This window comes from Macrobrachium rosenbergii, chromosome 41, assembly GCF_040412425.1.
Source record: "Macrobrachium rosenbergii isolate ZJJX-2024 chromosome 41, ASM4041242v1, whole genome shotgun sequence".
In the NCBI taxonomy this organism is placed as follows: domain Eukaryota; kingdom Metazoa; phylum Arthropoda; class Malacostraca; order Decapoda; family Palaemonidae; genus Macrobrachium; species Macrobrachium rosenbergii.
The window spans coordinates 49,329,375-49,348,686 of NC_089781.1; the positions used below are offsets into that span (position 1 = coordinate 49,329,375).

The following is a 19,312-nucleotide window of genomic DNA, read 5'->3' on the forward strand; positions in this document are numbered from 1 at the left end:
ACATAAAGCAGAAAACAGATACCAGATGAAAGGGTACTCTCGCCATATAAAGCAAAAAACAGAAAAACAGAAACAGCAGATGAAAAGGGTACTCTCGGCCATATAAAGCAGAAAAACAGATATCAGATGAAAGGTACTCTCGTATAAAGCAGAAAACAGATATCAGATGAAAGGGTACTCACATAAAGCAGAAAAACAGATACCAGATGAAAGGGTACTCTCGGCCATATAAAGCAGAAAAACAGATAGCAGATGAAAGGGTACTCTCGGCCATATAAAGCAGAAAAACAGATACCAGATGAATGGGTACTCTCGGCCACATAAAGCAGAAAAACAGATACCAGATGAAAGGGTACTCTCCATATAAAGCAGAAAAACAGATACCAGATGAAAGGGATACTGAAAGGGTACTCATATATAAAGCAGAAAAACAGATACCAGATGAAAGGGTACTCTATAAAGCCATATAAAGCAGAAAAACAGATACCAGATGAAAGGGTACTCTCGGCCATATAAAGCAGAAAAACAGATATCAGATGAAAGGGTACTCTCTCGCCATATAAAGCAGAAAAACAGATATCAGATGAAAGGGTACTCTCGGCCATATAAAGATATCAGAAAAACAGATATCAGATGAAAGGGTACTCTCAAAGCCATATAAAAAACAGATATCAGATGAAAGGGTACAGAAAACAGATAACAGATACCAGATGAAAGGTACTCTGAAAGGGTACTGGCCATATAAAGCAGAAAAACAGATATCATATAAAGCAGAAAAACAGATACCAGATGAAAGGGTACTCTCGGCCATATAAAGCCATATAAAGCAGAAAAAACAGATACCAGATGAAAGGGTACTCTCGGCCATATAAACAGAAAAACAGATATCAGATGAAAGGGTACAGATATCAGATGAAAGCCATATATAAAAACAGAAAAACAGATATCAGATGAAAAGGGGTACTCCATATAAAGAAAAAATACTAGATGAAAGGGTACTCGGCCATATAAAGCAGAAAAAACAGATATCAGATATAAAAGCCAGAAAACAGATATCAGATGAAAGGGTACTCTCGGCCATATAAAGCAGAAAAACAGATATCAGATGAAAGGGTACTGAAAGGGTACTCTCGGCCATATAAAGCAGAAAAACAGATACCAGATGAAAGGGTACTCTCGGCCATATAAAGCAGAAAAACAGATACCAGATGAAAGGGTACTCTATAAAGCAGAAAAACAGATATCAGATGAAAGGGTACTTTCCATATAAAGCAGATGAAAGGGTACTCTCGGCCATATAAAGAAAAACAGATGAAAAACAGTACTCTCGGCCATATAAAGCAGAAAAACAGATATCAGATGAAAGGGTACTCTCGGCCATATAAAGCAGAAAAACAGATATCAGATGAAAGGGTACTCAACTCGCAGATATAAAGCAGAAAAACAGATATCAGATGAAAGGGTACTCTCGGCCATATAAAGCAGAAAACAGATACCAGATGAAAGGGTACTCTCCATATAAAGCAGAAAAACAGATATCAGAGATGAAAGGGTACTCTCGGCCATATAAAGCAGAAAACAGATATCAGATGAAAGGGTTGCTCTCATTAGCCAATAAAGCAGAAAACAGATATCAGATGAAAGGGTACTCTCGGCCATATAAAGCAGAAAAACAGATATCAGATGAAAGGGTACTCTCGGCCATATAAAGCAGAAAAACAGATATCAGATGAAAGGGTACTCTCGAAAACAGCAATATAAAGCAGAAAACAGATGAAAGATGAAAGGTACTCTCGGCCATATAAAGCAGAAAAACAGATACCAGATGAAAGGGTACTCTAAAAACTGAAAAACCATATAAAAAGCAGAAAACAGATATCAGATGAAAGGGTACTCTCAGGCCATATAAAGCAGAAAACAGATATCAGATGAAAGGGTACTGAAAGGTACTCTGGCCATATAAAGCAGAAAACAGATACCAGATGAAAGGGTACTCTCGGCCATATAAAGCAGAAAAACAGATACCAGATGAAAGGGTACTCGGCCATATAAAGCAGAAAACAGATATCAGAAAAGGGTACTCGGGCATATAAAAAGCAGAAAAACAGATATCAGATGAAAGGGTACTCTCGCCATATAAAGCAGAAAAACAGATACCAGTTGAAAGGGTACTCGGCCATATAAAGCAGAAAAACAGATATCAGATGAAAGGGTACTTTCTCGGCCATATAAAGCAGAAAAACAGATATCAGATGAGATGAAAGGGTACTTATCGCCATATAAAGCAGAAAAACAGATATCAGATGAAAGGGTACTCGGCCATATAAAGCAGAAAAACAGATATCAGATGAAAGGGTACTCTCGGCCATATAAAGCAGAAAAACAGATACCAGATGAAAGGGTACTCTCGGCCATATAAAGCAGAAAACAGATACCAGATGAAAGGGTACTCTCGGCCATATAAAGCAGAAAACAGATACCAGATGAAAGGGTACTTCGGCCATATAAAGCAGAAAACAGATATCAGATGAAAGGGTACTGGTCATATAAAGCAGAAAAACAGATATCAGATGAAAGGGTACTCTCGCCATATAAAACAGAAAAACAGATACCAGATGAAAGGGTACTCGGCCATATAAAGCAGAAAAACAGATACCAGATGAAAGGGTACTACTCGCCATATAAAGCAGAAAAACAGATATCAGATGAAAGGGTACTCTCGGCCATATAAAGCAGAAAAACAGATACAGATGAAAGGGTACTCGGCCATATAAAGCAGAAAAACATATCAGATGAAAGGGTACTCTCAGCCATATAAAGCAGAAAAAGATACCAGATGAAAGGGTACTCTCGCCATATAAAGCAGAAAAACAGATACCAGATGAAAGGGTACTACTCGGCCATATAAAGCAGAAAAACAGATATCAGATGAAAGGGTACTCTCCGTTTATAAAGCAGAAAAACAGATATCAGATGAAAGGGTACTCGGCCATATAAAGCAGAAAAACAGATATCAGATGAAAGGGTACTCTCGGCCATATAAAGCAGAAAAACAGATATCAGATGAAAGGGTACTCTCATTTATCATATAAAGCAGAAAAACAGATATCAGATGAAAGGGTACTCTCGGCCATATAAAGCAGAAAAACAGATATCAGATGAAAGGGTACTCTCGGCCATATAAAGCAGAAAAACAGATATCAGATGAAAGGGTACTCTCGGCCATATAAAGCAGAAAAACAGATACCAGATGAAAGGGTACTCTCGGCCATATAAAGCAGAAAAACAGATACCAGATGAAAGGGTACTCTCGGCCATATAAAGCAGAAAAACAGATACCAGATGAAAGGGTACTCTCGGCCATATAAAGCAGAAAAACAGATACCAGATGAAAGGGTACTCTCGGCCATATAAAGCAGAAAAAACAGATATCAGATGAAAGGGTACTCTGGCCATATAAAGCAGAAAAACAGATATCAGATGAAAGGGTACTCTCGGCCATATAAAGCAGAAAAACAGATACCAGATGAAAGGGTACTCTCTAAAGCAGAAAACAGGCCATATAAAGCAGAAAAACAGATATCAGATGAAAGGGTACTATATATAAGCAGAAAAACAGATATATATAAAGCAGAAAACAGATACCAGATGAAAGGGTACTCTCGGCCATATAAAGCAGAAAAAAAGATACCAGATGAAAGGGTACTCTCGGCCATATAAAAGAAAAGAAAAAAAGGGTAGATATCATATGAAACAGATACCAGATGAAAGGTACTCTCGGCCATATAAAGCAGAAAAACAGATATCAGATGAAAGGGTACTCTCGCCATATAAAGCAGAAAAAGATACCAGATGAAAGGGTACTCTCGGCCATATAAAGCAGAAAAACAGATACCAGATGAAAGGGTACTCTATAAAGCGGCCATATAAAGCAGAAAAACAGATATCAGATGAAAGGGTACTCGGCCATATAAAGCAGAAAAACAGATACCAGATGAAAGGGTACTCTCGGCCATATAAAAGCAGAAAAACAGATACCAGATGAAAGGGTACTGGCCATATAAAGCAGAAAAACAGATATCAGATGAAAGGGTACTCTCGGCCATATAAAGCAGAAAAACAGATACCAGATGAAAGGGTACTCTCGGCCATATAAAGCAGAAAAACAGATATCAGATGAAAGGGTACTCGGCCATATAAAGCAGAAAAACAGATACCAGATGAAATGGTACTCTCGGCCATATAAAGCAGAAAAACAGATACCAGATGAAAGGGTACTCTCGGCCATATAAAGCAGAAAAACAGATATCAGATGAAAGGGTACTCGGCCATATAAAGCAGAAAAACAGATATCAGATGAAAGGGTACTCTCGCCATATAAAGCAGAAAAACAGATATCAGATGAAAGGGTACTCTCGCCATATAAAGCAGAAAAACAGATACCAGATGAAATGGTACTCTCAGCCATATAAAGCAGAAAAACAGATATCAGATGAAGGGGTACTCTCGGCCATATAAAGCAGAAAAACAGATATCAGATGAAAGGGTACTCTCGGCCATATAAAGCAGAAAACAGATATCAGATGAAAGGGTACTCTATACCATATAAAGCAGAAAAACAGATATCAGATGAAAGGGTACTCTCGGCCATATAAAGCAGAAAAAACAGATATCAGATGAAAGGGTACTCAGATGAAAGGGTACTCGCCATATAAAGCAGAAAAACAGATATCAGATGAAAGGGTACTCTCTTGGCCATATAAAGCAGAAAACAGATATCAGATGAAAGGGTACTCTCACATATAAAGCAGAAAAACAGATATCAGATGAAAGAGTACTCTCGGCCATATAAAACAGAAAAACAGATATCAGATGAAAGGGTACTCTCGCCATATAAAGCAGAAAAACAGATATCAGATGAATGGGTACTCTCGGCCACATAAAGCAGAAAAACAGATATCAGATGAAAGGGTACTCTCGGCCATAAAAGCAGAAAAACAGATACCAGATGAAAGGGTACTCTCGGCCATATAAAGCAGAAAAACAGATATCAGATGAAAGGGTACTCTCGCCATATAAAGCAGAAAAACAGATAAGATGAAAGGGTACTCTAAAGCCATATAAAGCAGAAAAACAGATATCAGATGAAAGGGTACTTCTAAGAAATCCCATATGGAGGAAAAACATATCAGATGAAAGGGTACTCTCCCACGAAGCAGAAAAACAGATAAGAGCAGAAAAAAAAACAGATATCAGATGAAAGGGTACCCGTACCATATAAAGGTCGCCAGATGAAAGGGTACTCTCACGTGGAAAACAGATACGCTGACAAAGCAGAAAAACAGATACCAGATGAAAGGGTACTCTCCAGCCATATAAAGCAGAAAAACAGATATCAGATGAAAGGGCCTTTTCACGCCATATAAAGCAGAAAAACAGATACCAGATGAAAAAAACAGATACAGATGAAAGGGTAACTCTCGCAAAGCCATATAAAACAGCAGAAAAACAGATATCAGATGCCAGATGAAAGGGTACTCTCAGCCATATAAAAGCAGAAAAACAGATATCAGAAAAAGCTGGTACTCCCATATAAAGAGAAAACAGGACACGAGACGCAGAAAAACAGATACAGAAACTAGGCCTATAAAGCAGAAAAACAGATATCAGATGAATATTTAAAAAGAAAAACGACGCTTCAAAACATCCAGTCCAAGGGGTACCAGATAAAGACAGAAAAACAGCTAACAGGCATTTAAGGGTTCTCTAAATTCTAAACAGATACAATAAAAGATAACATAGAGGGCTCAGCAGATGAAATACTTATATAAAGCAGAAAAACAGATATCAGATGAAAGGGTAATTAAGGCATAACATTTAAACAATGCATATAAAGACATTTGAAAAACAGATATGTGAATATAGAATTATTTTCTGTAAAGTTTATATCTTTTAATTTGTAAATAAGCCTAGAATAGGTTAAGCAGGAACCTTCTAAGAAATCCTTCTGTTGGAGGCCTCCCAAATGTCACTTTGATGCCCCTCAGGACACCCTGATGCTTCATAATTAAAACAACTGGATGTGGTCCTTGGTCGCCATAGGTCATGCAAGGCTGAACAACACGCTGCTGAGAAGCTGGGTCACTCTGGTTGCTGGGTCCTTCTCCAGCATCCAAGTCCAAAACTGCCTCACACGCTCACTTCCGACAGGCAATGTGGTTTTTCACGCTCCTGACACCTTTGCGACATCTATGTAAACGTTCTGTTGCAGCACGTCTGTTTGAACACTCAAAAGTTCAGCAAAACACGTCTGTTCAAATTATCGCTCCTGCAAGGGTTCTACTCTGATGCTCTCTGATGCGCATGGATGGGGAAATCGGATATATATAGCATTGCGGCCTGGGTGACGCTCAGAAACAAAACAACAGCTGGATCCGTGAACTCCCAGCATCCGACACGGCCGAGTAAACTTTGAAATCTTCCGCAAACTAGGCCTATAATTATTTTTCCGCGAATATTTAAGAAAAGAATTTTCAGTCGATGTTTGTAAACACTGGCATTCGACAGACAATTTTGGCGTTGTTTAAAACGTCCAACAGGCATTAAGGGTTAAAATGATACTTCCCCACAATAAAAATGCATAGAATGGAACAGCAGAATATTTATAAAAAATATATACAATATTATTGGAAACAGTGAATTAAGGCATAACATTTTAAACCAGGATGGCGCTCTGGTTATGTTTACATTTGTATAATACAATATGTGAATATAGAGTACAGTATAATGTAGGCTTTTTATAACAGACTCTACGCAGTACATATACAATTTTTAATATTGTTTTATTAATTTAATGTAATGACCAATTTGTTTTGCATTGAATTAGCATAAGTCAGTTTTTGCATGAACCTCAGAATTCTGATATTCATAATTACTACACTGCCTATGTATATTGTATCAACCACTGTGTAGGCTAATTTTTTGATACAGTATGTCATTTAAAACTGTAAGAAGACTTCTAATAAGGTGTTATTTAACTATGTTAATTTGAACTTATTTAATTGTAATTATGTTTTTTGTAAAAAGACAAGATGGTTTTTTCTTAACCTGGCCCAATGGATTAATCCATTTTCAGTTATTTAAGCATTTTTAGTTTGTTTTGTGTCTGTTTGAACTTCCAAAATAAGAACGGATTAGTTTTTGAAACCAGGGTTCTAAGTATTTATATAGATATATATATATATATAATATATATATATATATATGCAATATATGATATATATATATATATATATATACATATATACACATACATATATATATATATATATATATATATATATATATATATATATATATATATATATATATATATATATTATATATTATATATTATATATATATATATATATTATATATATATATATATATATATATATATATATATATATATATATCAGTGCAAAGTTTTTCATAACAAATATTCTTTAATACAGTAAACCCACCGTATTCGCATTCTCACGATTCGTGGGTTTCTCTGTGGAACATATCTACCCATTGTTAGTGGAAAATTTGCCCATCTGTGGTATTTTTCACTGAGAAATATTCACTAATTACAGTATTTTCATATAATTTTCATGAATAAATGCACTTTTTGTGATAAAACTATTAAAATACTCAGGTATAAGCATTTTTACAGGGCTTTTCTCGTATTTAAACTCAAAATGGGCAGTTGTAAGTGTTTTTTGAAGGGTTTTATGTATTCGCGGAGGGGGGGGGGTGCGGTACGCATCCCCTGGAAATACAGGGGGTTCACTGTGTATGCTATCAATATGTTTTCTCCATAACCTATAAAAAATATTATAGGCTACCTATAAAAATAATAGGCTATATGCTATCAGAGCGAATTTTTTTTTTTTGTAATATAAATTATAAAAATAAATGCCCTAATGAGGTTAGGTCAGGACATAGTATTCGAGGAAAGGTTTGTTCCCATCGTTTTACACTCAGCCTAAAGTTTTCTTCACAATCTATAAAAATATATGCTATCAATATAAATTTTCTACGTAACCTATATACACCACCACTGTACATGTTTTCCATTCACATATTGGAGAGGCAAATAAACAAACAACTGCGAGGATAAAGTAAACAAACGCTGGACAACCAAGCCTACACAAGTCGCAAGTCAGACGACAACTCACTGCAGTAAAGTCAAGTTTTGTGCTCTTTTATAATTATAATATTATGAAAAATAGTCATCACTAATCAGAATATCACTAATACAGGAAAAAAAATCCCTTATTTAGATATGGGCGTTCTGGTGTTGTTGCTATCCCAGTCAAGACAGTTCCCATTTGTTTCGTCCCTCTCTTGTAACAAACAAGATGCAATCATTCAAATTCCTCCCTCATAAGGGTGGCACTTCTCTTGCTTATGGCAATGCAATTGCGTGAATGCACCATGCGGTACGAAAATCCGAAAAGGAAATGCGTCACAGAGCACTAGGATATCACTTGAACCAGAACCACACACAACTCGAGATAGTTTGTTGGTAAAACTCGACGCGCTATTTGGAACTGTTACCTACTTATATAATTTCATATTTCTAAAAATACGCAGTAAAAATAAGTCAAGAAGCATAAAATATTATATGTATACTAGTTGGCACGGTACACCTGTGATAACGAATTCAAAATATCGAGATACATAGACATATATACTTTTTTTATATTTGTTTGATTTTTTTTGAGAATGAACAAGCTCTTATCATAGAAAACGGGTAGTTTTAGTAGGATACTGAAGTAAATTTCTCACTTTCTACTATCCACAATTGGCAAGTCATACAAACATTGTACGACAATTTATCGATCAATGTTGCTCACAGGGCGATATCAAGATACATAGATACATATTTACTTTATTACTTTTTTTGAAAGAGCCAGTTTTTATTGTAGATAATGTGTATTTTAGTAGGAAAGTAATGTATATTTCTCACTTCTACCTAAAAAGTCATACAGAAAGTTTGCGACAAATTTTTGCTCAATGCCGGTAAATGCAGTGAAAAAAATGTAAAAAACCTACCTAATAAAAATTTTTTTAGCAATAATATTTCAGGACATCTTTATTTAGACATATGCCAGTCCAAAACTGTAAAAATCTAAAAATCGATAATTCCTGGAAATTCAGCGATCGGTGCACCCCTTAAGGGAATATAATCTTTTCTATTGGTTCTTCATCATTATCAGGGAGTACTATGGTACCCTGTACACTGTTCATATTGTCATGTTTTTTTTTATATGTACCTTTATATTATCAATATTTTTTATAGTTAAGTAATTTTCTGATTGATTTTTTTTGTGGTTTCTATCAACCACATCTGCGCTTTTATTTGTCTGAATGACATTTCAGTACTTGAATGTCGATTCAACAGGAATTTTTCTAAATTCAATGCCAATATTTTCTTCTGTTTCTAAGGTCAGGAATCTTGACCAACTTCCACTTCCAAAAGGGAGTTGAAGTGAGTCAAGGTTGGGTCAAGATATTTGGTTTTTTTGGTTTGCTTTGTACTGGAGTATAGGGTTCCAGTTTAACTACATTAGGATTTTTATTTGACTTTTCCAAGGAAAGGTTGTCAGAGGAAGTTCCAGCGGTTGTCAAATGTGCAGAGTCATTGCCATCAAAGGGCCCAGAGGTACTTAAACCCTTATGGTCACTGCAGTATTCATAAAGATTGGAGACAAAAATAAGAAAATAAAAATATATAAAAAATAAAACCTGAAAACCTTAAAAAGATATCATCAGCCTTTCATGGAGTTTATTCTTCTACCAATGGCACAAGTGAGAACTGACTCCCATATGTCCACGTCCCTACCCTACCCCACAGGGGATGGCATAACACGATTAAAGTGGCCCAAGTGCAAGCCAAACCTGCTTGCTAGGACAGAGAGTACTACAAGAATACAATCATCCCCATCCTAATCATGTTATGGGCAAACTGGATAGAATGCCGAGAGTCCTAAACCTATAATCAGATCCCCATGGAATCCAAGGTCTAGCCCTAAAGAATAATTCCGACTTTGAGCTATCAATCTGATAACTCTTAGGTCCAAACATTACCGTTCAGTTGATGGTCCTACCACAATTCCCACTATTTAGCTTTGGATATAAACCCAATCACAGCTATGATATCTTTTCCTATTTAACAGGTCCAATAAATTTTAGCAAAAGTGGAAAATTCCACAAAAATTAATCCAAACAAATGTATAACTACATATGAGACTCTTGGACTCAAACCCAGGAACAGATTCCTGCGGTTCAAGAGCCCCCTCACCACATCAAGGTGGTCCTACATCGAAGGGATTTGGGAATGAATGAGCAGCTTGAGCAGGCCATGCACACTCTTCCCCATGTGATCCCGAAAGACTGCCGGGGAAGAGCTGAAGTGTTTCCATATCACCCTGGTTGCCCAACCTAGGAAAGATAGTTGAACACCCATGGATCATCAGCAAACCTTACCCCCAACCTGTCAGCTGGGTAATGAAAGCCAATAATCCATGTGAACAAGGCATGCAAAAAGCCCATCAATGTGATCCCGGAGGATTGCGTTGAGAAGAGTAGAAATGATTACCTGTTTCTACAGTCTCCTGACCATAGAAAAGCAGGAAGAACTCTCCAAACTCATTTCCACCCATCAACCCGGTCTGTAGACCTGGAAAACAAGAAGCGAACGCGCCGCCTGAGGGATCGTCACACTACTCGCAGAGAGAAAGAGCATTCAACTTGGAGCAAGCTCGACAGCTTGGAGAGACGAGACAAATAGAATCTTGAGTTTACAGGAATGGCATTCAGTGCCAGCCCTGCCCAGGATATCGATTGCTGATGGCACTCAAGTCTCACCACCCCACCCCGAAGAGAAAGGTGGAGAGAAAGACGCTTAATAAGTCTTCTAACGCAGGGCAGACTTTCCCCAACTCTAAACACGCAGCCAACTCCGAGTGGAGGTGAGGTTCAAGGGCATGACATAGATGAAGATGATGAAGGGAAGGGGAACACCTCTACCGCCTTCCACCAGTCAAAACTCACTTCATCTGCAGTAGTCAAAAATCACAAAGATTAAGCCAAAGAACTCAAATGAATGAGGCTACCTTGCCTATTTGCAATGAATACACAGGAAGGCCCTGACAGTAGGATTACCTTAATCAAGGCAACCCTACCGTCACGTAACCTCCAAGTGGCTGAATCTACCATCTTGAAAGGTAAATATATGAGTAAGTATATCAGAGAATGAAACGGATGTTGCGTAACAACCAGACATTGTTACGTATCTGACGAAAGCAGTATTCATAGCGGCAAGGAAAACACAAACTTAATACCTTGCAAATAGGCTTTTTTGACCAATAGGTTTGAAAATATAAAACAAATGCATAGTATAGTCAACAAACACCAATAAAGGAAAAGGAATACTGTACTGTATACTCAAGTTTAATCAATACAAGTTCAAATGGCAAAAGTCAGGGAGAGTCATGAAAGATGCCTGTTCTCAACGGCGGGCAGCCAGAGGCAAGGTGGAGTGCACACAAGGTAGGGAGGGCTTCGCCCTGCCCATCGGTAGTCGACTGCCCTGGCAATACGTTCAAATGGCTGTTTTAGCTCACGTTCGCAAGCAAAATCCAGCGTCAAGAACGAAGGCTTGTATCTGTGTAGGAACAGATAACGGAGCCACTGAAAGTCCGCGGGACCCTACTTTTGGTGCCAAAAAAATCGCTATAGAAAACGCGCCCTTTTTAAATAGCTCCCGTTTTGCTTCATGTCGATAATGAAAAGCGTGTTTTTGGTGGTTTCCCGTAGGGAAAGCAACAGAAAAGTTAATAAAACGGTAAGGGGGACAGTGTTGGGAACCGGGGTTTTGGGTGGGGAGAAGCAAAAGCTGGGATTTGTGGCGGCTGTAACGTAAAAAATTCGCTAGTTTCTGACCCGCTAGTATGCATACAAACGTTTGTTCCGCTATGCAACAAACATAAGGTTGACCCTCTAGTGTGCATACAAAAGGTTGTCCTGCTAGGCTACAAACATAAGGCTGACCTGCTAAACTACAGAAGCAAAAGTCGGGTTTCCTGCTTGCCGAAACGTACAGTGTTCGCTATTTTCTGACCCGCTAGTCTGCATACAAAAGGTTGTCCCGCTAGGCTACTACCGTAAGGCTGACCCCAAAGGACATACGTGATGCTGATCCGCTAATCTACGTACATGAGGCTGACCCACTACACTGCATGTGTGAGGCTGAACCTACCTACATCAGGGCGGACGGAAAATGCTAGCCTAGGCTACCTGTAGCCTACATAAGAAACCTCGGTTAGGCTATTCCCTACCTCCCTACCTAAATTTTGTTTGTAACGTTGAATTTTTGAACATATCTGGTCTCAGATCGGCGTGGCGGAACGGCGCTGCGCGCCTTATCCGCATTTTTAATTATTCTTGGCAGGCACATATGCTCTGGCAAGCGGTAATATCTGTATTCACTGTAGTCACAGGTTACAAAAAACAACTGCACACTAGGGTCAGTTCCAAAACCCTACCTAACCCAGCAGCAAAACAAATGTAAAAAGGGAGGTAAATGCTGTGCTTACCTTATTCAAAGTCGCTGCTGTCCGACCACGTAGGTTACGTAGATAACAGTATCGGCTCTGCAGGTCCTAAATCCAAAAAGGCCCAAAATGGACACGGAACACATTCTAGGTATCGCTTCTGGGAACAAAATAAAATCGTGACTTTCCATCGCGGCGGTTCGAGAAAGAAAGAAAGCGTGGTTCTGGTGTTGGCCAAGGCCTATGAATCATATTGTTAGAACGCATTATGATTGGTTCGAAGTATTTAATCCATAAGCCCTAGGGCATGACCTGGGTCAGCCTGAGATACGATTGGACGGAATTAAATTTCCCGCGGTACGGCCGGGGCGCCGTGCGGCGGCAGCCTTAGGAACTACCAGTTGAGAGAAGCGCCGCACATCGGCCATCTGACCAACTACGGGAGAGTGTTGCTCCGTGACACCGTTCACGTCAACTTGGTACTTAGAAAAAATTGTTGTTCGGGAAAATCAAGCAAACTGTCAAGTAAGTTACTTTTTGAGTAGAATTGGGCCCCCGGAACAGTTTTTATACTATGCAATTTTTCATTTGGAGTCATTGTTAAAGAGCTACGGGGGCATCCCTAGGATATGTAAACTACCCCAGATAACAACAGTACCTTAGGGGACCAGTATCTAATGTTTGTGCGCGGGGTCATCAATATAGAAAAATACCGAGTCTAAAGTCCCCCACCCCAGGCCGTGTTGGGTGGGAGGAGGTTCATGGGAGCAAACATCCTCCCAGCTAGGTGTGGAGCCAGCACCCTAGACTGAGTTAGGAGGGGATCTAGAGGGGGAAGAACTCCCCTGCTAGGTACGGACCCAGCACCGTAGGTTAGGTCAGGTCAGCAGGGCCAGTGTATAACGAGGGCACTGCAACAGGTTCCGCAAACGAAAACAAACCAAACGTTTCCTACAATACAAGCTCCTAACCTTAATACGGGGGTCGTGCCCTGATTTGGGGGGGGGTTCGCCCCCGCCACAAGTAACACTAACAAAGCAGAGGAAAAGGAGAGGCTGACGCCGCCGCCGGGAATTACAAAACAAAATGTCACGAGTAGGAAGGACTTCGATCGTTACCTTTAATGTTGATTCCAGGTATGACACACTTCATCCTGCACCACAGCGTCAGTTCCATTCGTCAGCACTAAACAGGAATCAGGCAAAAAAGGTTTGTGAGTAAACTACTTTAAATTAACTTGTGTTTGGGACGCACTTCTTCAGTGGCGACTTCGGCTCACATTCACTTGCCTATAATCCAGTAGGAAAAGTCGTAAAAATGACAGGTACAGCTATTTGACTGTAGTTTCGCGGCCTGATTCCCGCCAGTTGTCGACCGGGACAGGTTCTTCAAACGTAAATGGACATAACCTTTCGTAAATTATGCAAGTTCAGGTATCAACGGTTTAATGTGGCGCAGAGAGCGTTGAGGGTCCCGCCACTGGACTGAACCAGCACCAAAACAAACAGCTCCAAAGTTTCTGGGATGATAATAAGGAGTTATTGTACTGATACTTCAAAACTATCGTTTCTCTACCGAAATTATCGTAAAAATACATCGTATTCATGTGAAAAATTATTCTACATTTTACCACTACACTATGTTCTACAGTAATATGATGGTGGTATATAATAAATGGCTGAATCTTTATCAACACAACATTTCTTGGTATAAAATCAAATACATGTACATATTTTATACATTTATTATGATTGAACAAAAATAGTTTGAATTAAACTGTTCTTTTCTCATTATGAAAATAAAAAGTGTGACGTTTTACAGAAAAAAAGACACGTGAAACGAAACTGAAACCCTTCACCGTCACTTTTTTTGGTTTTATGTACAGCTATGAGAAATTCTTCTCACAACAGTTTTTTTGATGTTTTTTGTTTACTCATTGTTTTCGTGCGATCTATCTCTTATCGTAGAGCTATTAGGATCGTCTGTTTCATAAGAAATTATTGATTTGAGTTTTCGTTGTGAATTGCCGTCTGTCAGGTAATCGACAGACAAGAACTATGTTACTGTATTTGTATCTGTATTCGTGTGAAATCCAAATATATTCATTCGCATGCTTATGGATTTTGTAGAAATATTTACGTCTCTATTGCTTATCGTAATAAGGGTGAAAGAACCACATCTAACTCGAGAATGACACTCTTACATTATTTTGCCTGATTTTTATTGTGATTCTAGCATGAAGTCTGGAGTACTGTTTTAGTTATAATAATTCATTTTTATGTTTGAAATAACTCTTAGTGAATGCACTGCACCACGTATAGTAATAGTTGAAGGTGTTATTAGATCTTGTTTGTACCTCTCGCCAGAGAAGCCAATAACCGAGGTCAAGAGTTCGGGAGAGGGGAAGGGAAGGGTGGTTGTTCGCCCTCCGATCGCACCTCTTCGCGCCCCTCTGCGGGCGTGTATGCGTATGTGCCTGCACTGTATGGGCGTGACGTCGCCCAAAATTGTATCGTCACACACCACCAATTAATTCACTACATTTAACCAATATGTTGAAATTATGCAATATTATATTTGGAATTTATTTTTGATAACGAACTTGAGAATTGTCTTAAAGCTTTTTATGTACATGTAAACTTTGTAAGTCTGTTTTGTATTCGTGGTTATTGTATAAACTTGTCTCTTTTTCCCCAATAAAACCCGAATGCAGGACGGAACGTACAGCTTCTTGGCTCAACTTTTGAGTAGACCTGATATCTAGTGTCGTGTCGTGTAGTGATGTGTGTGTGGACTTTGAAAGGGTGATTGCCCTTATCCTTTGAACTTTGCTGTTCATTTGAGTGCCATTGAGTTATAATCCCCTTTTGAGTAATTCTTTTTATTTGTCTCTTATGTAATTACTCTTGATATGTTTAACCTTTAGTTATTAAATTAGTTTACCTTTAAATTCAACAGATGCTTTTCAATATCCCCCCATTTTATTTCATTTTCCTGTGTTTCAGTTTTTAAGAATGGTGAATATAATTTGATCTGATAAACTTGTATTGTGTTCATACTTTAAGGTTACGCAAGTAACTTATAGAAACGAGGTAACATGTAGCTGTCCTCTAAGGTCTGAAAATCAACCCGTGAGTACTCGCAAGATTTTGAGAGAGAGAGAGAGAGAGAGGGGGGGGCGTACCTCTCGTTCGTATCTCGCAGCAACTTATGATCTGAGTTCATGTCTATAGGGACTGCTCAGTAAGTTATAGTACTTAATTGTGGTACTAATCAGTGATGATATTAGTGTGTTATCCTCGTTAGTAATGAATTGGGTTGAGAGATATCTCCCCGTAATTTAGAAACCGCAAAGGGAGCGTGGTGTTGTTACGTAAGGCTTTTAGCGGTTTTTTGACCAAGTAACAACATTAAGCATACAGTCCACTTTGTCCATACAATCAACTTTTTTCGCCACAGCTTTTCCCTTTTTATGGTCCTTCGAACCGGATGTTAAAATACTTCCGATATTTTAGTTATTCAGGATACTGAACACACTATTTTGGATATTTGTAACTTAGAATCAGATCATTCTATATCACCATCATTTATTTTGAATTGTTTGGAACCCCTTTTCCTAAGTTAGAAGTTTTATGCTGGCAGATTGTTTTTTGAACTACCACACACACACACGACAACCTAAGATGAAGGTCGACAACTAAGTGAGTGTCATTCTCCTTTTTTGAAGGTAGATGTGGTTCACATATGAGTACTGAGATGTAACGAGACGATGTGTTGTTAAATTCTTCCGTCTCATTGCAAATTGAATCTTTGAATAAGAATTTTGTAATACGATATTGAGCAGTATTATTTTTGTAGAACACAGATTGTTAACTCGAGTGTTTTTTCTGTGTATCAGTGTTTTTCGAAGAAGTGTTGTCTACTTCGATATTATTGAGATTTATGTTGATATTGTTATTGTCAACCTTGTATGTTTAGTAAGGTGATTTTACCTTAAATTTTTCACCATGGATGCAAACGATAGTAGTAATGCATTCATTTTGTATGATGCTGCTATAAGTGAAACTGAACGACGTTTGAATGATGCAAAACGTGCTGAACAATTGTCTAATACAGTGATCAAGCTGCGCCTAGAGTCCCTTAAGAAAGCAGCTGATTCACTACAAGCAGCAGCTTCTGAATATTATAAGGAGATTAAGGGTAAAGCATTAGTAAACGCAATAACGAGAACTAACAGTTATCTGTCTTGCACGGATAACGAAATCGCCGAACTTAGCGATCGGTTAGCAGCCCCCGCACCTGTTAATCCCACACCTGCGGTACCTGCTGCCCCTAGTATTCCACAACCGAAGTTGCCTCAAATTACGATACCTACTTTTGATGGGAAAATCGAGCACTGGCATCCCTTTTGGACTGTTTTCAAAGCAGTTATTCATGACAGGCAGGACATGGATGATGTCATTAAGTTCACTATGCTGAATAGCTATCTTAAGCGTAGAGCACGGGAAACTGTTGAGGGTTTAGCTATAACTCCTGCTAATTATCCTGTAGCAGTGAACGCGGTTCAAACTCGTTTTTCCAATATTGGGAAATTAGAACAGAATTTGAGGAATCGGCTGTTAAACTTACCGCACCCTGAGCATGATGCGGAGCAACTGACGGATTTCCATATTAAATGGAATAACGTCACTCAACAATTAGAAACTTTAACAGGTAATAAGAGCGGCGATTCTAATGAGAAAGCGATCATCATGCGATGTTTATCAAAGAAAACATTGAGAGCTTTGTATCGAAGATATGATACTTGTGATCTTAGTTTGGATCAATTAAAAAAGGCATTGAGGCATTAATTGAGCTAGATAGGAGTAACGTGCAGGACTCTACGTCATCACCGTCTAACCCTGTTAAGAGCGACAAGGATCGCAATAAAGGTGCGAAAAACGAGCGTCAAATTAATACGCCTAGTAGTGCTTTCAGAACTAATGTTAAAAACACAGCAAGGAAAGTCACGTTATATTGTTGTTTTTGTCAAGGCGAACACAGCGGTAAAGTCTGTACGAAATACGCTACTTTAGAGACTAGAAGAGCGCGTATCCGCGAATTACAACTATGTTTTGGATGTTTAAGAAAGGGTCATCGTTCACTTGAATGTAACAGTAAGACCTATTGTTACAACTGTAACGGTAAACATCATACATTCTTATGTGCTAGACTATTGCCTAATTCTACTAGCGTTAATGTAATTTCGTCTCAGAAACCATCTAGCACTAAATCAGATCAAAGTAAAGTTGATAATAAGCCTATAGAAACTACCCAGTCACAGCCTAGTTCCAACACTAGTGAAAAATCAGCTGCTACGAGTAATCCTCAGAGTAATGTTAACACTAATAAAGTAGCTGTTAAAACTGTTGCGTCTCTCCGACCGACGGCATTACCGACAGCCACCCTTCGTTTGGATAATGATGGAAATCGGATCCCGGTTAGAGCCTTTTTAGACAGCGGATCCCAAAGAACGTTCATTAACCCAGATGTTGTTGAGAAATTGAACTTAGTACCAATTAAAAGGGTGGAATTAACATTGTTAGGACGAGCATAATTAAATACAGGGCCGGATACAAGGTTTATTGTGAATCCGTTACAACAACTTGCCGCCAAGGACCAGCACACCGGCCGCATGACAACACAACACGGAACCGAGAACTCAAAAACAAAAGACGTTCACAGCAGGGAATAGAATCAGAATTAACAAAGGATTACCTTTTTTTTTATCTAAAACTCTACATCCCTTATCCCTAGAAAAGCAATAATATTCCAATTTAAACATCAGACAATTAAATAAATCAATACTTTTCAAAATATGTTACACATATGAAAACAAAACATGATAAATACAGCATATTTGTATATATTTATAAATCAAGTCGATCTGGAGGTTTACTTATTCGACTGGATCGCCTTAACATTGGCGGTTGTACTGAACATTCACTATCATTATTTACAGTTACTTCTGTGGGTTCTTCAGCCCCACTATTATCACATGGTACATTAGTGTCTGAAATGAAAGCACTAGAATCACTCAAATTTACAGATGACTTAGAATTATTGGATAACACTTCTTTATTGGATTGGTTAAAGTCACCCATATATCTATGCATAATCTGATCTGCATGTCTTGTCCAAATAATATTACCAAAACTCTGTACTTCCACCTTATAATTTCTCAACCCAAGTACTTCCACAATCTTTCCTTCCACCCATGGTGAACCTTTCCCAAAATTACGAACAAACACAGCATCATTGACTTTATACAATTTACCTTCCTCCTGGAAAATTTCATCCCTCATTTTCCTTAAAGATTTGTCTTTCAGTTTAACTGATTCAACAGTACCTTTGAAATTCCTACCGAACATTATTTCTGCTAGGCCTTACCCGTGGAAGAATTCACAGTCCTCCTATAGTTATACAAAAATCTACAAATTCTGGTCTGAATATCTCCCTTCTTAAATTTTCCCAGGCCCTCCTTGAATGTTCTCACCGCCCTTTCAGCCAGACCATTGGAGGATGGATGATAAGGAGCTGGTGTTACATGCTTAATACTATTTTTACACAAGAACTCCTCCATCTCTTGAGAAACAAAATTTGGAGCATTATCTGATACAATGATATCAGGTATACCAAAATTACAGAATGTCTTCCTCAAATGACCAATGGTAACAGCTGACGTA

At 38.4% G+C, this 19,312-nt stretch overlaps 2 protein-coding genes across 7 annotated transcripts in view; one reads left to right on the top strand and one right to left on the bottom strand.

Moving 5' to 3' along the window:
• Nucleotides 1–14,135, bottom strand: part of Rad9 (cell cycle checkpoint control protein Rad9) — an 822,739-nt gene extending 808,604 nt beyond the window's left edge. For 2 of the 6 annotated variants that reach the window (XM_067084343.1, XM_067084339.1), the window contains exon 1: nt 13,706–14,093. In XM_067084343.1, the coding sequence (XP_066940444.1) occupies nt 13,706–13,763 (58 nt within the window). In that variant the 5' untranslated portion in view covers nt 13,764–14,093. Of the gene's footprint in view, nt 1–13,705 lie in introns of all 6 variants that reach the window. The other 4 variants (XM_067084341.1, XM_067084345.1, XM_067084344.1 and 1 more) reach the window with 4 other exon arrangements.
• A 2,459-nt stretch (nt 14,136–16,594) lies between these two features.
• Nucleotides 16,595–17,437, top strand: LOC136827149 (uncharacterized). The gene has a single exon (XM_067084914.1). The coding sequence runs from the start codon at nt 16,595–16,597 to the stop codon at nt 17,435–17,437; it is 843 nt and encodes a 280-aa protein (XP_066941015.1).
• The last annotated feature ends 1,875 nt before the right edge of the window (nt 17,438–19,312 follow it).

Bases quoted from the DNA above. Each gene is read 5' to 3' on its own strand.
- LOC136827149 (XM_067084914.1), top strand. From the start codon at position 16,595: ATGGATGCAAACGATAGTAGTAATGCATTCATTTTGTATGATGCTGCT.